This window comes from Coregonus lavaretus, assembly GCF_964263955.1.
Source record: "Coregonus lavaretus genome assembly, chromosome: 15".
NCBI classification, from domain to species: Eukaryota; Metazoa; Chordata; class Actinopteri; order Salmoniformes; family Salmonidae; genus Coregonus; species Coregonus lavaretus.
This window is the reverse complement of record NC_140002.1, coordinates 17,062,584-17,083,937: the sequence shown is the minus strand read 5'-3', so window position 1 is coordinate 17,083,937 and position 21,354 is coordinate 17,062,584. Positions and strand designations below refer to the sequence as shown.

Below are 21,354 nucleotides of genomic sequence, written 5' to 3'. Positions count from 1 at the left end.
ATACAGGATGACAGAGGGGTCATAGGTCAGGATGAGGCAGACAGGGGAAGGGAAGAGAGACAGGAGACACCTGTCCCACAGTGCACAGTCATCACTTCCTTATTGCCGCTTAGTCCTCAAACGTTTTACTGGCCACTGCCGCCTCACTGCTAATGCCCCCATCAGGAAAGCTCCATCTGTTGCCGTGCAAACGCTCAGGAGGATGTAATTGTTAAGAGGATGTATGTTCAACCAAGGGCCCGGCCTGCTGGATCCGCTCCATCTCGTTTTGTTCACCTAGCCTCGCCTGCCAACCCTGGGAAATGATTAAGAATTCAGCCTTCCTGCTTGCAGACAAGACTGTGTGTGTAAATTACCAAACATTGGGACTTGTCAGGACAGTATATTTTCACAGTATTATTTAGTGTGTTGTTTAAAAAGCTGTTTTCTGCACTCGCCAAGAGAGTTGTGACTTTAATATTATGGTCTGGATGTAGATGGGACTTTAATGTTATTCATTTTGACTGGGGTTTTTGCACACTTTTTCCTGGACAGCTGCTTCTAGGGCAGACCTCACAACCTTTTATCGGAGTGTCAAGCTCACTTAAGTACCAAATCTGCACCTAATACTGTGAGTTAACAAGGAAGATGGAACAGGAGCTAGCCTAAGCTAGTCAAAACAAAAAGAAAGCTGTTTGGTGAAATCAAAGACAAAATACTATTGTGCTAAGTGATATATTTAGGTAAGCTTATGTGGCTTTATTGTTTTAATGTGCACACAATCATCAATAGGTTTTTATTTTATTTTATCATGCTGTACCATGAGATGCTTGGCCTATATAATTCCCTCATTAACATACACTCCTATATACATGCATAATTGAACTTTGAGGGGGGAAGAAATGTGTGCAGTTGTGCAGATAAGATTGCATATAGCTAGAAATATATGAGGAAAGTGGTGATTGATATTCACCTGTATTCTGCACCAATTCTACTATAGAATTGATTTTGGCAGTTGAGAATCTCTCCCTCTGTGACTATTCCAATCAAGTAGAAGGAGTTGACATTTCAAAAATACATTTTGTCACATAACCATGGCTGCAAGGGCTTGTCAGAGACATTAGCAAGTTACCAAACAAGCGAAAAAGTTTTTTCTACGTGGAGCTATTCTATTATTTCCGCCTGAACACTTTCCACTTGTCCCTCGATATTGTGGGATAGAGGAATATGTGAATAACCTGCAGGCTTTGACAAAACTATTTGATGTTTCAGTATAGAAATACAGTACAGTAGCTAATTTGACAGCTAATTGTGCAATGCTGGTTCCAAAAATGAGTATTTTTCTGACTTTTAATCAGTGAAGCAGTGTTGCATTATTAAGAAAATACTGTTTTATACTGGTTTTATGCCATGTCACTTCTAATGCTTTAAAAAATATACAGTGGGGAGAACAAGTATTTGATACACTGCCGATTTTGCAGGTTTTCCTACTTACAAAGCATGTAGAGGTCTTTAATTTTTATCATAGGTACACTTCAACTGTGAGAGACGGAATCTAAAACAAAAATCCAAAAAATCACATTGTATGATTTTTAAGTAATTAATTTGCATTTTATTGCATGACATAAGTATTTGATCACCTACCAACCAGTAAGAATTCCGGCTCTCACAGACCTGTTAGTTTTTCTTTAAGAAGCCCTCCTGTTCTCCACTCATTACCTGTATTAAGTGCACCTGTTTGAACTCGTTACCTGTATAAAAGACACCTGTCCACACACTCAATCAAACAGACTCCAACCTCTCCACAATGGCCAAGACCAGAGAGCTATGTAAGGACATCAGGGATAAAATTGTAGACCTGCACAAGTCTGGGATGGGCTACAGAACAATAGGCAAGCAGCTTGGTGAGAAGGCAACAACTGTTGGCGCAATTATTAGAAAATTAAAGAAGTTCAAGATGACGGTCAATCACCCTCGGTCTGGGGCTCCATGCAAGATCTCACCTCGTGGGGCATCAATGATCATGAGGAAGGTGAGGGATCAGCCCAGAATATAATATAATATAATATGCCATTTAGCAGACGCTTTTATCCAAAGCGACTTACAGTCATGCGTGCATACATTTTTTTGTGTATGGGTGGTCCCGGGGATCGAACCCACTACCTTGGCATTACAAGCGCCGTGCTCTACCAGCTGAGCTACAGAGGACCACAGAACTACACGGCAGGACCTGGTCAATGACCTGAAGAGAGCTGGGACCACAGTCTCAAAGAAAACCATTAGTAACACACTACGCCGTCATGGATTAAAATCCTGCAGCGCACGCAAGGTCCCCCTGCTCAAGCCAGCGCATGTCCAGGCCCGTCTGAAGTTTGCCAATGACCATCTGGATGATCCAGTGGAGGAATGGGAGAAGGTCATGTGGTCTGATGAGACAAAAATAGAGCTTTTTGGTCTAAACTCCACTCGCCGTGTTTGGAGGAAGAAGAAGGATGAGTACAACCCCAAGAACACCATCCCAACCGAGAAGCATGGAGGTGGAAACATCATTCTTTAGGGATGCTTTTCTGCAAAGGGGACAGGACGACTGCACTGTATTGAGGGGAGGATGGATGGGGCCATGTATCGCGAGATCTTGGCCAACAACCTCCTTCCCTCAGTAAGAGCATTGAAGATGGGTCGTGGCTGGGTCTTCCAGCATGACAACGACCCGAAACACACAGCCAGGGCAACTAAGGAGTGACTCCGTAAGAAGCATCTCAAGGTCCTGGAGTGGCCTAGCCAGTCTCCAGACCTGAACCCAATAGAAAATCTTTGGAGGGAGCTGAAAGTCCGTATTGCCCAGCGACAGCCCCGAAACCTGAAGGTCTGTATGGAGGAGTGGGCCAAAATCCCTGCTGCAGTGTGTGCAAACCTGGTCAAGACTTACAGGAAACGTATGATCTCTGTAATTGCAAACAAAGGTTTCTGTACCAAATATTAAGTTCTGCTTTTCTGATGTATCAAATACTTATGTCATGCAATAAAATGCAAATTAATGCATTAATGCATTAACAATGTGATTTTCTGGATTTTTGTTTTAGATTCCGTCTCTCACAGTTGAAGTGTACCTATGATAAAAATTACAGACTTCTACATGCTTTGTAAGTAGGAAAACCTGCAAAATCGGCAGTGTATCAAATACTTGTTCTCCCCACTGTATATATACTACCGGTTAAAAGTTTTAGAACACCTACTCATTCAAGGGTTTTTCTTTATTTGTACTATTTTCTACATTGTAGAATAATAGTGATGACATCAAAACTATGAAACAACACATATGAAATCATGTAGTAACCAAAAAAGTGTTAAACAAATCAAAATATATTTTATATTTGAGATTCTTCAAATAGCCACCCTTTGCCTTGATGACAGATTTGCACACTCTTGGCATTCTCTCAACCAGCCTCACCTGGAATGCTTTTCCAACAGTCTTGAAGGAGTTCCCACATGTTGGCTGCTTTTCCTTCACTCTGCGGTCCGACTCATCCCAAACCATTTCAATTTGGTTGAGGTCGGGGGATTGTGGAGGACAGGTCATCTGATGCAGCACTCCATCACTCTCCTTCTTGGTAAAATAGCCCTTACACAGCCTGGAGGTGTGTTGGGTCATTGTCCTGTTGAAAAACAAATGATAGTCCCACTAAGCCCAAACCAGATGGGATGATGTATCGCTGCAGAATGCTGTGGTAGCCATGCTGGTTAAGTGTGCCTTAACCAGCAAAGCACCCCCACAGCATAACACCTCCTCCTCCATGCTTTACGGTGGGAAATACACATGCGGAGATCATCCGTTCACCCACACCGCGTCTCACAAAGACACGGCAGGTGGAACCAAAAATCTCCAATTTGGACTCCAGACCAAAGGACACATTTCCACCGGTATTATGTCCATTGCTCGTGTTTCTTGACCCAAGCAAGTCTCTTCTTCTTATTGGTGTCCTTTAGTAGTGGTTTCTTTGCAGCAATTCAACCATGAAGACCTGATTCACACAGTCTCCTCTGAACAGTTGATGTTGAGATGTGTCTGTTAATTGAACTCTGTGAAGCATTTATTTGGGCTGCAATTTCTGAGGCTGGTAACTCTAATGAACTTATCCTCTGCAGCAGAGGTACAGTGAGGGAAAAAAGTATTTGATCCCCTGCTGATTTTGTACGTTTACCCACAGACAAAGAAATGATCAGTCTACAATTTTAATGGTAGGTTTATTTGAACAGTGAGAGACAGAATAACAACAACAAAATCCAGAAAAACACATGTCAAAAATGTTATAAATTGATTTGCATTTTAATGAGGGAAATAAGTATTTGACCCCCTCTCAATCAGAAAGATTTCTGGCTCCCAGGTGTTTTTTTTACAGGTAACGAGCTGAGATTAGGAGCACACTCTTAAAGGGAGTGCTCCTAATCTCAGTTTGTTACCTGTATAAAAGAGACCTGTCCACAGACGCAATCAATCAATCAGATTCCAAACTCTCCACCATGGCCAAGACCAAAGAGCTCTCCAAGGATGTAGACCTACACAAGGCTGGAATGGGCTACAAGACCATTGCCAAGCAGCTTGGTGAGAAGGTGACAACAGTTGGTGCGATTATTCGCAAATGGAAGAAACACAAAATAACTGTCAATCTCCCTAAGCCTGGGGCTCCATGCAAGATCTCACCTCGTGGAGTTGCAATGATCATGGTGAGGAATCAGCCCAGAACTACACGGAAGGATCTTGTCAATGATCTCAAGGCAGCTGGGACCATAGTCACCAAGAAAACAATTGGTAACACACTAAGCCGTGAAGGACTGAAATCCTGCAGCGTCTGCAAGGTCCCCCTGCTCAAGAAAGCACATATACATGCCCGTCTGAAGTTTGCCAATGAACATCTGAATGATTCAGAGGAGAACTGGTTGAAAGTGTTGTGGTCAGATGAGACCAAAATGGAGTTCTTTGGCATCAACTCAACTCGCCGTGTTTGGAGGAGGAGGAATGCTGCCTATGACCCCAAGAACACCATCCCCACCGTCAAACATGGAGATGGAAATATTATGCTTTGGGGGTGTTTTTCTGCTAAGGGGACAGGACAACTTCACCGCATCAAAGGGACGATGGACGGGGCCATGTACCGTCAAATCTTGGGTGAGAACCTCCTTCCCTCAGCCAGGGCATTGAAAATGGGTCGTGGATGGGTATTCCAGCATGACACTGACCCAAAACACACGGCCAAGACAACAAAGGAGTGGCTCAAGAAGAAGCACATTAAGGTCCTGGAGTGGCCTAGCCAGTCTCCAGACCTTAATGCCATAGAAAATCTGTGGAGCGAGCTGAAGGTTCGAGAAACCTTAATGACTTGGAGATGATCTGCAAAGAGGAGTGGGACAAAATCCCTCCTGAGATGTGTGCAAACCTGGTGGCCAACTACAATAAACGTCTGACCTCTGTGATTGCCAACAAGGTTTTTTGCCACCAAGTACTAAGTCATGTTTTGCAGAGGGGTCAAATACTTATTTCCCTTATTAAAATGCAAATAAATGTATAACATTTTTTACATGCGTTTTTCTGGATTTTTTAGTTGTTATTCTGTCTCTCACTGTTCAAATAAACCTACCATTAAAATTATAGACTAATCATTTCTTTGTCAGTGGGCAAACGTACAAAATCAGCAGGGGATCAAATACTTTTTTCCTTCACTGTAACTCTGGGTCTTCCATTCCTGTGGCGGTCCTCATGAGAGCCAGTTTCATCATAGTGCTTGATGGTTTTTGCGACTGCACTTGAATACATTTTCAAAGTTCTTGAAGTTTTCCGTATTGACTGACCTTCATGTCTTAAAGTAATGCTGGACTGTCGTTTCTCTTTGCATATTTGAGCTGTTCTTGCCATAATATGGACTTGGTCTTTTACCAAATAGGGCTATCTTCTGTAACCCCCCCTACCTTTTCACAACACAACTGATTGGCTCAAACGCATTAAAAAGGAAAGAAATTCCACAAATTAACTTTTAACAAGGCACACCTGTTAATTGAAATGCGTTCCAGGTGACTACCTCATTAAGCTGGTTGAGAGAATGCCAAGAGTGTGCAAAGCTGTCATCAAGGCAAAGGGTGGCTATTTGAAGAATCTCAAATATAAAATATATTTTGATTTGTTTAACACTTTTTTGGTTACTACATGATTCCATATGTGTTATTTCATAGTTTGGATGTTCTACAATGTATAAAATAGTAAAAATAAAGAAAAACCCTTGAATGAGTAGGTGTTCTAAAACTTTTAACCGGTAGTATATATATATATATATATATATATATATATATATGTAGAACGTTTTACTCTCAGGGCCTAACTTGTGTTGTCTTTGTTTAACTAGAACTGTATGAAATGGATCACATCTCGAGAGACAAAGCCCAAAATATTGCTATTAAAGATTCATAGCAATTAACATTAGCAATGGGGGAACATTAAAGCTTCAAAGGCCTACACTAAAGAGTTACTTATAGTCCTTCCTTTCCATCACTCCCACTCCTGAACTTTACATCTCATTAAATGTTTAATCTTATATTGAGGTAAGTGGGTGAATATTCACCTTTTTCACCCCGTGGGACAATGTATAGCATTAAACTGACGACATAAGGTAAACAAGCTGTGGTCTAGTAATGATCTCAGAGACCTTAGGGTAAGCAGCTTACCCAGTCTGCTTTAGAGGGCGACCCCAAACAGCTCACACACCCATGCGTGCATTGGATAGTTAGCAGGGAACTGGTATGAGACCAAAGCAAGCTGAGCTTGACGTAGCAGGACCTGGGTAAGGGGGACAGGAAATACACATACTAATGCCTGGGTGTGAGAAGAGTTTCCTGGGGAAAGGTCTACCAAAGGATCTGTAACCTTATGCTTTCAGACAGACTTGTCTCTTCAGGTCGCAGACTCGTTTTACTGTGTGAAAGAACTGTGTGGTGTCTTGCTAATTCAATGTGTCAGCAGAGGCCCGGTGAACTCAGACGGTAAAAGGCTCTAAACGTGCTCCTGTCTTTTTAATGGACCAGGGCACTTAGGCCTCTTTTGCTGGGACGCAATGAGGCGCCAAGCTGTGTTACTGGATCAGTAAGGTCCCTGGAGGTAACCAGTTAATGAAAACACCCACAGAGTTGGAGTTGGTTGTTGGTTTCAGTCAGGTGAAGTAGACACTGGCCTCAGTCAAAGTGCGTCACTAGGAGAATAAATCTAATAACAGTAAAGTTAGGGGTTGGCAGTGGGGAGTGGCTCACAATGCAGGGAATAAAAAGGGATAGTTCACACAAATGACACATTGGTTTCCTTACCCTGTAAGCAGTCTATGGACAAGGTATGACAGCAATCCATGCTTTGGTTTAGTTTCCCTTGCACTGTTTCCAAACATTTTAGCATTTGTGGCACAAATCCCATTCAAGTCATGGTACCGATATTAGTATTTTGGGCGCATCATGTCCAAATCATCCGAAAGTATCTAAAATTGATTGTAAATCTCAACAAAGTCACTTATAGATTATTTGAATATGATGTGTGAAAAATGCTAATATCGGTACCATGACCTGAATGGGATTTGTGCCACAAATGCTAAAATGTTATCATTTGGAAACAGTGCCAGGGAAACTAAACCAAAGCATGGATTGCTGGCATACTTTGTCCATAGACTGCTTATTAGGGCCGGGATAATACCAGTATCACAATACTCGTTAGTATCGTGGCAAGGAAACAAAACACGAAGCAGATTTAACTTCTTTAGAAAAACAGCCCTAATGTTGAAAACAAACATTATGTTGTCATCCAGAGTCACATGTTTTTATTTTCCAAGCAATAGCACACAATATTTTACATACAGCAGGTTTTTCAAGGACCAAAGAGTAAGGTCTGCTTCGTGTTTTCATTTTTTCCATGGAAAAAATATTGCGATACTGGTATCGTCCCGGCCCTACAGGTTAAGGAAACCAATATGTCCATTTGTAATTTGGGTGAACTATCCCTTTTAGGACATTCATTCATACTGACAAGCAGAGTTCACTCAAGCCAACTGACCAAGCCTCTGTGACCCTGACCAGCAGCTACTTGAGCCGAAGCATCATCTGAGTCTCAGGGAGACTATTCATGGTTGTATGACAGGGTTGGTATGCATGTGTGGAGGAATGGCCTGTCGGGATGATTCAGCAGTGCCCACTCCCAGCGCCCATCCCTGTCACAGAGCAAAGCGGGGCGTGTTTCCAGGGTGCTCGTGGCCCATTACTGCCACATGGGCACTCATGTCAGACCCAGAGAGAGCGAGACAGAGAGAGAGGGGCCGAGCAGGCAGCCACTGGCATGGGAGAGCTTGCGCCGAGAAGGGCACATGCCTCACTGCACATTTACTCACAGTGCGTAGAAACTGCGCCCCCCTTAAGTCCACGTCGGTTCGCCCTGCCAGACTAAAAATGGAAGGTAACAGATCCAGGCCATGGTACGCTGGGAAGAATGAAGAATGCGTCTGGGTGGGGTGGTAGACTGGGAGCGAGGGGATTGATGTTAATTGAGTTTCTGGAATTTTGGATGAGCTGACAGGTTAGAAACAACCCTAATGGGGGCGTAACAGTGAGCTCACCAACTATAGCCTGACAAACAGGCACTAATGGACATCGCACGTAGTTTGTGAAGTCATCAGTATAATGGCAAAGTTTGTGTGGCTGTGAGACTCATGTTTCTTCCTCCTCTTTCCTGTTTTGCAGGCTACTTCAACGTGTTGGCAGTGATTCTGAGAACAACGAATGATGCGCCATGGGCCAACGAGTTTGAATGTAAGAGTCAATAGAGATGTTGTAATGTATACACCGATGTGCTTGACTTTGACATGACACTAAAGAACCAGAACCAGACAACATCCATCCTTGGGTTCTTCCTTTTGAAAACCTTGCATCTAATTTCCTCTCGTCTCGTCTGGCAGCTATCGAATTGTCCTGTTTGATAGAGTCCATCTCTACAAACGACCCCAGAATCGAATGGAAGAAAATTAAGGATGGGGAGCCCAGTTATGTCTACTTTGAGAAGAAGATCTCAGGTAACGGACTCAACTGAGTGCTTTGTCTTAATGGCATCTTCACTAATATCTCTAACATCAATATCAATGTGACACAAAGGGACAAAACCCACCCACAAAATTCTGATAATCTTACAGACACAAACAACTCCTGCTTTACAAACAGCAGTTCTCTGACTAATGAGGGAATGACATTCTGTTCTATGCTCATCAGCGTGTTTTTTTCTCCTGCAGGAGATTTGGAGGGCAGAGCAAGGATCAGAGAGCCTGCAACATTAGTGATCACCAATGCCACAAGATCAGACTCAGCCAGTTATCGTTGCGAGGTCACCGCCCCAATTGACCAGAAAACCTTTGATGAGATTTTGATCAACCTTGTCGTAAGAGGTAGGTATATCATCCCTCCGAGCCGCTTCAGCTCACGTCTACTCAACACATCACCAGCTTTTTGCACCATAATCACATAATTAGTTGTATTACTAAAGTAAACAGTGGTATATTATTGAAGCCAGAACAAATGTAAGACGATACACCCACACAAAGATGCATCACCCTGACGCTATGACTGAAATTGCATGTTTGGGGAAGGGAGAATTGCCACTACCTAGCTCAAATTGTATGTTTGCCAAGTCATTTGCGATGCAATTCTTTAATGCATTCATCATTTCACTACCAAAATATTTGCTGTTAGTCTTAAACCTTACTTTCGAAAGTTGCTATGAAGCATAACATACAAAACACAATGAACGTTTTCATTGTCCCTAAAAACAGCCATATCAGCTTACAGGAAATAATTTCCTCAGTTTTACTAAAATGAAGCTGCTTTAGAGGTTGATACTTTCAATGCTGTAAGCTGAAACCGTGTTGTAGGTCACACCAACTCTTTGGCACACGTATGAGGATGCGTTGTGACTGGCCCGTCCCTGCCCCAAAGGCGTGTTCTGGGCTATATGGGGAAACCTCTGAAACTGCATCCCTGCTAAATCGCAGCGCTAAAGATGGAAAGTGTGTTTGGTTGGCAGGATTTGGCACGGGGCAAAAGACGCGTACCCATTCTCGGAGGTCATTCATTGGCCTAGTAACTATAGCCGAATGTGTTTCATGGGCTGTGCTGTTTTTGACACAATCAGATGCTGAATGTTGCCATTGCTGAATGTGTGCTTGTGTCCACAGTGAAGCCAGTGGTGCCAAAGTGTGCTGTCCCCAAATCGGTGCCCGTAGGGAAGGCGGCGGAGCTGCGCTGCGTAGAGGACGAAGGATTCCCCAAGTCTCAGTACCAGTGGTTCCGCAACAAGGAGGAGATCCCCGATGACCCCAAGACTAGCCCCAAGTTCTTCAACTCCTCCTACACGCTCAACGCCGAAACTGGCACCTTGGTGAGTGTGTGTTTTTGTGTGAGGACTGGGAGGGAAGGGGACTCTAGGGCAGGGCGAGGCTGTGGGGGTAGGGGCGGATATTTTGGGGAGACAGTTGATGGTGTGCGGGGGATTGAGCCATGAGGGGAATTTGCTGTCCTGGTTGGCACATTCCTGAACTCTCTCTCCCCTGCTCAGCCAGACACAGTCAATGGCTCGCCCCCGGGCCCTCCACTCAACCTTCACACTAGCCTCTAAAGGTTGGCCTGGCTGTCACTGACATACTTCCAGGGAGTCACACCCTACTACATGCTACACCGGCCCCTTTAACTTGAAGACCACATTGACATTTTAAAAACTGTACATGTTTACATGTGCATTTGTTTGATTTACAATGGCATAGGACCCATATCAATCAATTTCAATCAATTTTATTTTATATAGCCCTTCTTACATCAGCTAATATCTCGAATAAAAAGTATAATCTAAACTGAAATTGAGATTTTTCACTACAAAGTCCAAAAATAGTCTGGACTAAGTTATTCAAAATTCAAATTAATTTGGTTGGAGGCAATGATTCACATTTACTGTGTAATTTCTAAACTGTGGTGAGTTGCAGGTGCCTAAAGGGTAAAAATAACCAGTCAACCAGTTTTGAAAAGAAAAAATGGAACATTCTGCTCCATTGCACTCCATTGTAAAGTGCTAAGGTTGCCAATATATTTTACAGCATCTGTACATACACCAGAACAAAAGGACACCGGTTATACTGTTGTTGGTTTTTCCTCTGCAGAAATTCAGTGCTGTCAGAAAGGACGACTCAGGAGAGTACTTCTGCCGAGCAAAGAACGACGCGGGTCACTCAGAATGTGGACCGCAGACAATGGAAGTCTGTAAGTCTGTTTGACAGCTGACAAAGTTGTACACAAGTTACACAACACACTAGGGTTGGGCGGTATCCAGATTTTCATACCGTCATACCCTTTCTGTACCATACCAGTGTATACGGTATTACCGAATTTGCACACAAGGGGCACCATAAATACAATAAAAAAACACGCACAAAACAATTTAGACAACAGGGATCTTGATCCAGGAGGGGATTGAATGTCTCTGCTGTAACCAAGAAGCTTGATCTTGACATCTAGCTACTTAGCTAGAAAGTTAACAAACCAAATGCATAGCTGGAGCCCTGAGCTGGATATAATTTATTTGACACATCGTAGATTTCATATAGTTATACTTAACTTATAGTTAGTTATAAGCAGTGGCTTAAAAATGGTATTGAAAATCATACTGGCGGTATTCCGAAATACCCCAGTATACGGTATATTGCCCAATCCTACATGTTGAAGCATGTTATTCCAGTAGTCCGGTATTTCCTTCATAAAGAGCCAGTTGAAGATATCTCAACTTAAATTCTTCGTTTTTCCTGTTGTTTCTCCCCAGATGACATCAACATTGCCGGGATCATCCTGGGAGTGCTGGTGGTGGTGGTGGTGCTATTGTGTATAACAGTGGGCATCTGCTGTGCGTACAAGCGAGGCTATTTCGTCAGCCAGAAACAGACAGGAAACAAGTGAGTGAGACTTCCTCTTGAGCAGCGCGGCAATGGGTCATGGCTCATTGAGGTTTAACATTTGCCGATTTAGACCTTATGAACAGCCTTGACTTCACAACTTGACCTGGTCAACTCACAACCAAAGGTTTTATAACATGCATGGAACAATTCTTATGTGTTGTTTTTGCAACAACATAAATGCCTTCTGATCATGTCTACATTGTGTCTGACAGTTACAAAGCCCCAGCCAAAGGAGACGGAGTGGACTACGTCAGGACAGAGGACGAGGTGCGTAAAGAAAAAACTAAAAATAATTATTGAACTCAAAAAAGTAAAACTAGGCAGTCCAACTTTTTCCTTACTTGCTCTTCCCTTTTTATTCTAGGGCGACTTCCGACACAAATCTTCGTTTGTCATCTGAAGAGGAAGACGAAGGGCATGGAAGTGAAAGGTGTGATACTTTGGACTGAACTCACTAAGTGTGTGAGATGACCAGTGAGCTGCCACAGTACGTGCCTTGAGCTCTCAGCACGTCTGAAACGATTCAAATTTGCCAAAGGTGACAAGTTTTCACAAATCTATATAGAACTATTAACCATCGTTACAGACAAAGTATTGAAACCTGCTTGTTGCCCCTTTTATCACCAAACAACTTATTTTGCTAAATTATGGAGATTTTTATGTTACAGTTATCGCATGTTTTAAAAAGGCTTTTAACACTATCTGCTGGAAAAAAGCATTTATGTAAGATGTTCTGCCAGGAGGGAAAAACGTCAAGCTAAATTCTGAAGTAAATCTAACATGACACATTTCTACTTTAAACATTTGCTTCAAACCTTTGTCATTTATATAACATTTTTTTTCTACCAGCAAAATTTGTCAGACTATTTTTGATGGAATATATTTTGAAATGCCTATAGATAAAGGTTTACTTTTTTAAATATTTGTAAAATACTAGCATACTTTTTTTATTTGGTTGTGGGAAAAATATTTAACAGTTTCAACCACTCAGTATTCAGCTGTAAAAATCCACCTTTCTGATCAAAAAAATAATAATATGCAATTACAAAATGACTTGGATTAACATATCAAGGTTTGGTTCTAGAATGGTCTTACATATTTTATTTACTGCTGGGATTTCCATGTTAATATTGAAAGAAAGTTAAATGTTGATGCTTGTAGATAGTTCTTGGACAGTAAGAGGCTTCAATGAGTACCAGCCAAAAGCTGGGAAATACTGTACACAATCAGTGCTGCTTCTTGATTTTAAGTGTCCTTCTATGCTTGAGTTTATCTTGTATATATTGAATATACTGTCCAGTTTTTTGTTGTTGCTGTATGTCAGGAATATTTTGAGTATTTGTAATACAGGGTAGGGTTTATGTTGGCTAACAATTGTATATAAATAACTGTTGGTGTGTCGTCGTCGTCCCCCCCCCCCCCCCCCCCTCGGAGGCAATATGAAACTCTTTCCATGGTTTGAAAAATACATGGTCATGGTAGAGACGATCTGCCTAATGTTTGCACATAGGAAGTTTATCATTGTTCCATCTTCTGTACCCCAGGCAAAAAACCTACAGAATTTCAAATTCTAGTAAACGACTTAGACATGGTATTTGAAGTTTTCCCAAATCAATTTATTTCCAAGAGTTACAAAACGTTACAGTAATTGCCTGTAGCTAGTAGAAACCAATTAATGCAGATACAAATAGTTTTTTTTACAAAACAGGTACTGAAGGTTTTCATTTGTACATTGATAAAGATCATTCCTCTTAAGTGCCTTCTGACATTACAAAAGTAGATCAGCTTCATGCCATCTAACACATTTTTACATTTTATTTTAAAGGGATTGTTCTCAATCTCAATCCTGCAAAATGCACAAAAACCTGAATTGCATTTTTAATACTCTACAAACGGCGTTTGAGAGGAATGATGACATTGCCACCTATTCTTAAGACAAGAATAATGGAACATTTTCCCACCCAAATAATTTTTCCATATCTGCTTTGTTTTGTAAATAGATTATTTTCTTTTAGCATTGTTTTGAAGGATTACACTTTTTTCCATTGGAGTAGAAATAGAGATTTGTAATGAATTAGTGCCTAAATAGTGGGAATTCTTTTTGGTAAAGAGTAAAGACACATAGTACTAGTACACAAACAGAAGAAAGAATACACGTTTGTTAACAGATTAAATAGATGGAGAAACACTCAAGCATGTTGCCTACTTGAGGCCTACATTTACCATAAAGGCCAGAAAACACCTGCAACTTCCAAGGCATCGAAAATAAGATATTTTATTAAATCACCCTCTTCAAAACCTGCAATATGTAGTTTTAAATACACAGTCAAAGAGATTCCAATACATGTTCTGTGGTTGGGGCTAGCTAAGCCAAATACTGACTGCCAATCACGCTTTTCCTCCAATCCAAGGTTGATTAATTTGCATCTAATTTCTCCAATGCTTGAGGTTGGCGTTGAAATCATGTAAAGGTTCAAGCGTTTCAAGTGTTCACATGTTTATTTGATTGAGAACATGATTTTTCTGAACCAAACTAATGTAACGCCCATCTCGGGCCTGGTACAAATCCTCTGAGAATTCTTGAACCGGATGTTTATGATTAATAAAACTCACTTATAATATTCTGACATGCGTGCTGGATTTTCATTTACAAAAATAAAGAAAATATCCATATGATTTTAGATAGGACATCAAGTGTGTTCAGTATGGACAGAAGAGAACATGAAAAAGAAACAGCTACTGCTGGATTTGTCTCGTTCTTTTTTGATTGAGTGGGGACTGCACGTTCCATTGTCTTGGCACTGGAGTTCTGAAAACACAAGAAATTAATTAGATGAAACATTCTGACCGTTATATGGTTTAATGCTGACTTTGATTTTTTTTAAAAAGGTACTTACTGCTGATCAGGTGACATCAATTGAAGGACACGTCCTTCTGCTCCAGTCGTTGAACCTATGAAGAAAAAAACTAAAAAGTCAGACCAAACACATTATCACAGTGTCCGCTTGTGATCAAATGGCATCGGTCAAAATGTTGCATACCTGTTCTCCGGTCACTGAAGATGGCGCTGACTCCTTCCCCGAATGTAACTTCATTTATGTTACCTGAGTAACATGTAATAGGGATATTATGTTGCAAAATTAGACGTTAAGCATAAGGTTAGTAGTTTGGTTAAAGGGCAATTCCGCCACTTTTCAACCTCATCTCCAGCACCAAACCAGTGTCTACATTCACTACATATACAAAAGTATGTGGACACCCCTTCAAATTAGTAGATTCGGCTATTTCAGCCACACCCGTTGCTGACAGGTGTGTAAAATCGAACACACAGCCACACAATCTCCATAGACAAACATTGGCAGTAGAATGGCCTTACTGAAGAGCTCAGTGACTTTCAACATGACAACATCATAGGATGCCACCTTTCCAAAAAGTCAGTTCGTCATATTTCTGCCCTGCTGGAGCTGCCCCGGTCAACTGTAGTGCTGTTATTGTGAAGTGGAAACGTCTAGGAGCAACAATGGCTCAGCTGTGGAGTGGTAGGCCACACAAGCTCACAGAACGGGACCGCCGAGTGCTGAAGCACGTAGTGTGTAAAAATTGTCTGTCCTCGGTTGCAACATTCACTACTGAGTTCCAAACTGCCTCTGGAAGCAACTTCAGCACAAGACCTGTTCGTCAGGAGCTTCATGAAATGGGTTTCTATGGCCGAGGAGCCGCACACAAGCCTAAGACCACCATGCGCAATGCCAAGCGTCGGCTGGAGTGATGTAAAGCTTGCCGCCATTGGACTGTGGAAACTTATTCTCTGGAGTGATGAAACACGCTTCACCATCTGACAGTCCGACGGACAAATCTGGGTTTGGCGGATGTCGGGAGAATGCCAACAGTAACATTTTGTGGAGGAGGAATAATGGTCTGGGGCTGTTTTTCATGGTTCGGACTAGGCCCCTTAGTTCCAGTGAAGGGAAATCTTTACGCTACAACATACAATGACATTCTAGACGATTCTGTGCTTCCAACTTTGAGGCAACAGTTTACGGAAAGGCCCTTTACTGTTTTAGCATAACAATGCCCCCATGCACAAAGCGAGGTCCATACAGAAATGGTTTGTCGAGATCGGTGTGGAAGAACTTGACTGGCCAGCACAGAGCCCTGACCTCAACCCCATCGAACAACTTGATGAATTGGAACGCCGACTGCGAGCCAGGCCTAATTGCCCAACATCAGTGCCTGACCTAACCAATGCTCTTGTGGCTGAATGGAAGCAAGTCCTCGCAGCAATGTTCCAACATCTAGTGGAAAGCCTTCCCAGAAGACTGGAAGCTGTTATAGCAGCAAAGGGGTACCAACTACATATTAATAACCATGATTTTGGAATGGGATATTCGACAAGCAGGTGTCCACATACTTTTGTGTTTAGTATGTTTCAATGATCTGTGGTAAAAAAAAAAAAAAGCTACGGTCCTAAGAAAATTATCCCGTGACACACGGTAGGATTAAAAGTTTTAAAAAATATTTTCAAAACCTGCAACAGGTTTCTAGCCCAAAGGAGGGTATTTTATTTCTCCCCACATCACTGCGAATCTCATAGTGTTTGAAAAATCACATTTTAAAATGTTTTAACTTTTGATGTCATTGGGCAGAACTTTATGTCAAAATAATATCAACAAAACTTAGAAATGCGCTGTTTTTATATATGTTGACACTGGTATTTAGTTGGAGATAATGAAAATTAGGTTGAAAAGTGGTGTAGTTGCCATTTATGATTAGGGTTAGTTTTAAAAACATGGTAGAACGTCCGACTTTGCAGCTTGGCCAGTTAGTGCCAATTGAGGACTTCATTGACTGGGAAATGACCACCTCTGGACAACGTGTTTGGTGGGATTTATCATGGGGCTGCCAGGCATCGACTTGTTGCTCAACGGCAGCTCTTTTTGCTCTACATGAAGGAGCTTTCACTGAGTCAGTAAATTGTTGACAGTACCTGGAAAAAACACCCCCCATTGTGATATTCAGAAGGCTCCTTCCCCAAGACCCCATGTCCAAAGCTCTCCAAGACCCCATGTCCAAAGCTCTCCAAGACCCCATGTCCAAAGCTCTCCAAGACCCCATGTCCAAAGCTCTCCAAGACCCCATGTCCAAAGCTCTCCAATGAGGGAACTCTAGCAGCATCAGCGTTATTGGGCACAACGGACAGTAACCACTGCATGATCAATGCATATAGAGATTGAATGTGTAGAGCAGTGTGATCCATTCAGTTCCACATGATACTCCTCATGCAATGTTACCTGCTCTTGGGACATGCACACACCCTAAGCTCTTGGCATGCGGAAGGGGGTCTAACTCCTGAAGGAGAGGGGGGGGATTCAGATCCGGTTTTGTCCAACTTACCCTGCGGGGTGCTTATAGCTCGATCGCAGACACCTCCTTTCAGCTTCACTGTAATAGTGGAACACAAGAAAAATAAATCTGTCAAAAATGGAATCACATCTCACCAAGTCTGTCTGAGTTGGCTAGCTCCATCTAAATCCGTCTCGTCAGCGGTACGGTCATGAAAGGCGGCTGTACCTGATCCATCCAGGGGTGTGACGTTTCTGTCGCTGGTCGCCTTGACCCAGCTCCTGTGTGGCCCGCTCCTCTGCTGCGGTGGCTGACGCCTGGGGTTCAAGCACAACACCCAGTCAGAGACACAAGGCTTATTTACGCTCTCCCATTCCACATCGCAGCAAGATGTGCCCATAGTGGTGGTGGTAATAGTAGAATGTGGTTATAGGTGTAGCTGAAGTAAAAATCTGTCGATGTGCCCTTGAGCAAGGAAGGCACTTAACCCTAACTGCTCCTGTAAGTCGCTCTGGATAAGAGCGTCTGCTAAATGACTAAAAAAATAAAATAATGATGGGAGTAATGCCTCTAGTGCCAGATCAAAAGGCCCAGTGCAGTCAAAAACGTGATTTTCCTGTGTTTTATATACATTTCCACACTGAGGTTGGAATAATACTGTGAAAATTATAATGCCGCCTGAAATTTCTGCCCGTTTTGGTGGGATGGAGTTTTGGCCTGCCTAGCGACATCACCAGGCGGTAAATTAATTAATAAACCAATAAGAAAGAGTTCCAAACCTCTGCCAATAACAGCTAGTTCCGTTTTCACCTCCCCACTTAGATCCCCCCTCCCAGACATTCTTAGCAGTATTCTTGATTGAGAAATTGCTCTTTGCTAAAAAGCAGTGTTTCTTTTCGACCATTTTAATTGAAAACAATCACAGTAATGTACTTAATTGTTACCCAGATATGATTTGATATTGATATAAAATAAATGGCTGCATTGGACCTAATCGATTATTACGCATTTAATAGCTCCATTTGAGATTGCTCAATCTGGGACTGGAATGTGTCTAGACATCTTCACCCCACCTTGCAGTACAGAGGATTCAATGTGATGTAAAATGGGTCTAAGATTTTCACAGCAAGTATAAGTAGCCTTAAGGCGGTAGGTAGGGAGGTACAGTGCATTCGGAAAGTATTCAGACCCCTTGACTTTTTCCACATTTTGTTACGTTACAGCCTTGTTCTAACATGGATGAAATTGTCAGACCAGAGAAACTTGTCCAAATCAATTGAATATACCACAAGTGGATTCCAATGAAGTTGTAGAAATATCAACGTCATTATGGGGTATTGTGTATAGATTGAGGGAAAAAAATTATGTAATACATTTTTTAATAAGGGAAACTTTACAAAATGTGGAAAAAGTCAAGGTCTTAACACTTTCCGAATGCACTGTATGTACAGTAGGTAGGTAGCAGGGTTTCCATTAGCCGGTAATTGCCGGCTTTTGGCCAATAAAATAAATAATGCATTGTTGCGTGCTGCCTTACGTGCCTGCCCCTACTGCTGAGGAGAGAGAGAGAGCGCGAGAGAGGAGCCTTGGGCTACTGTTGATTGCAAAGATGGAGGCCTTTTTCATTGAAGTAAAATGAAAGTTAGAGTATGCCAGGGTTTCCGTTAGGCGGTAATAGCAGTCTTTTGTCCAATAAAGAAAATAGAAAAGTTATAAATAAAATTGGCACCGGACATTGGCCGGGAGAAGAAGAAAAAAATCCCATTGCGAAATAATACTTATTAAATTGATGGAAATACCAGTTGATGTAAATACATTTGACTGGTCATGCTTATCGGTCTATAGGTTAATTAGCATAATTTATACAGATACAGAGCCTTTGAGTGGAAAATCTGTCTGACAGCACAAGAGCTGCTGCTGCAGCAGCAGCAGCATCTTGTGGTGCTTTCAAGACAAATGTGAACTCTGGAAAATACGAGGTCAAATCATGACTTCAGTGATCTTCAGGTCGGAAAGTCAGAGCTCTTGAAAGAGGCCCAAGTTCCCGAGTTGGAATTCCGAGTTGGATGACCGTTGAAAACTATTTTCCTAGTCGGAGCTTGTTTTTTCCCCCCAGTTGCCTCGAACGCACTGAAGTTGGAAGTCAGAGATTTCCGAGTCCCCAGTTGTTTTGAACGCGGCATCAAAAGGCAACGGAAGGCAGGCTTTATCAGTGCGTCACACACCATTTTGCAATGAGCCGAAGGCAGTATGCATTTTGAAAACATACAGTATACTTGTTTGAAACCTGAACGCTTTAGTACATATGACGCATGTCTTACCTTGCTTCAAAGTAGCCTATTAGATCTCCTCCCTTTCTACATTTCTAACAGATAATTTCATCTGTCACATGAAACCACTAACATGTGCAGTGGCCTTTAGCATTATGGAACATTCATGTGTAGCCTACTGTGTTGTGCGCATTGCTGCGCTTATAATGTGAATAAATAATAGTTTATCAACTAAACATTTTGAACTGTTGCATCAGACTCATGTAGCCTAGGCCTACTGGTTGTATGAATTTGGGATCCATCGTCCCACAACTGTCCCAGAGTGTTTGGAATAGGCTATTTCTTTATCGACAAGCTGACCAATAGAATAGGTAGCCTAAACTTTTTTACTATAGTAGACTGCCAGGCTAGTGATTTTGCTGTTCGTTACTCGTCTTGTTGGCTGAGGTAAGTAAATGTGGACAGTTACAATGTATTCTGCTTGGCGATTTTAATACAAATGTGCAGTTATCACCCAAGAAAAGTACATTAGTAAATGCCCTGTATAACTTTAATCCGTTATTTGGACTAAAACAACTGATTGTTGAGCCAACCCGGGTGTGTATTGACAGTAAATCAACTTTGGATTTTATTATTGTATCAGACCAAGAAAACGTCTGGTCAGTCAGGAGTCTTAAATATTGGGTTTAGTGATCATATGGTAACCTACTGTACCCGTAAGAAATCCAAAATGCCACTTGAGCCAGGTAATAACTACAAGAAGGTACGGTCTATGAAACAATACTCAAAGGAACGTTTTTTTTTTAGAAGAACTTGGAACTTTGGATTGGTCTCATGTACTAAACTGTGATGATCTTGATCAAGCTTGGTATCTTTTTAAAGATCTGTTTGTCTGCACTCGACTCTCTGGCTCCAATTAAACAAATTTGAATCAAACAGCGGTCAGGGAAATGGATCACTTCCGAGATCTTAGACCTCATAAGGAAAAGGGATCGCTACCTGGACAAATTCAGAAGGACAAATCTACAACAAGATTATGATGGTTATATTAACTGTAGAAACCAGGCAAGATACAAAATGGATAAGGCCAAATCCCAACATTACATAGATGCTGTTAATGACAACTTACATCAGCCTCGTAAACTGTAGACATTTCTAAAGGACATTGGCTCAAAAACTCCCCATAAAGTAAAATCCTGTAGTATTGGCCTGGATATTGATGATGTTTTATGCTATGACCAGGCAAAGGTTGCAAATTACTTTAACACATTTTTTACCACTATAGCCTCATCTCTGGTTTAGAAGTTACCGACCTGCTCTGGACACTATGGCCTGTCTTTCATTAAGAACTTTTACCATAGCAAAGGTATCACAAATAATTTGTTTGAGCTGTGCATGGTAACAGAGGACAACGTTTCCAATCTACAGTCGTGGTCAAAAGTTTTGAGAATGACACAAATATTAATTTTCACAAAGTCTGCTGCCTCAGTTTTTATGATGGCAATTTGCATATACTCCAGAATGTTATGAAGCATGATCAGATGAATTGCAATTAATTGCAAAGCCCCTCTTTGCCATGAAAATGAACGTAATCCCCCCAAAACATTTCCACTGCATTTCAGCCCTGCCACAAAAGGACCAGCTGACATTATGTCAGTGATTCTCTCGTTAACACAGGTGAGAGTGTTGATGAGGACAAGGCTGGAGATCACTCTGTCATGCTGATTGAGTAAGAATAACAGACTGGAAGCTTTAAA

The 21,354-nt window shown here is 41.8% G+C and overlaps 2 protein-coding genes across 2 annotated transcripts in view; one reads left to right on the top strand and one right to left on the bottom strand.

Moving 5' to 3' along the window:
• jam3b (junctional adhesion molecule 3b) overlaps positions 1–14,608 on the top strand; it is a gene marked incomplete at its 5' end in the record, with an annotated part of 42,620 nt that extends 28,012 nt beyond the window's left edge. Inside the window, 8 exons of the mRNA XM_084178107.1 lie at positions 8,740–8,808; positions 8,955–9,068; positions 9,282–9,434; positions 10,221–10,423; positions 11,196–11,295; positions 11,852–11,981; positions 12,197–12,251; positions 12,349–14,608. Coding sequence (XP_084034233.1) covers positions 8,740–8,808; positions 8,955–9,068; positions 9,282–9,434; positions 10,221–10,423; positions 11,196–11,295; positions 11,852–11,981; positions 12,197–12,251; positions 12,349–12,384 — 860 coding nt within the window. The 3' untranslated portion in view covers positions 12,385–14,608. The remainder of the gene's footprint in view (positions 1–8,739; positions 8,809–8,954; positions 9,069–9,281; positions 9,435–10,220; positions 10,424–11,195; positions 11,296–11,851; positions 11,982–12,196; positions 12,252–12,348) is intronic.
• The window catches only part of ncapd3 (non-SMC condensin II complex, subunit D3), a 40,566-nt gene continuing 32,793 nt past the window's right edge, over positions 13,582–21,354 (bottom strand). Inside the window, exons 31-35 of the mRNA XM_084178106.1 lie at positions 17,556–17,644; positions 17,379–17,426; positions 15,026–15,088; positions 14,882–14,936; positions 13,582–14,793 (exon numbers count right to left, since the gene is read on the bottom strand). Coding sequence (XP_084034232.1) covers positions 14,721–14,793; positions 14,882–14,936; positions 15,026–15,088; positions 17,379–17,426; positions 17,556–17,644 — 328 coding nt within the window. The 3' untranslated portion in view covers positions 13,582–14,720. The remainder of the gene's footprint in view (positions 14,794–14,881; positions 14,937–15,025; positions 15,089–17,378; positions 17,427–17,555; positions 17,645–21,354) is intronic.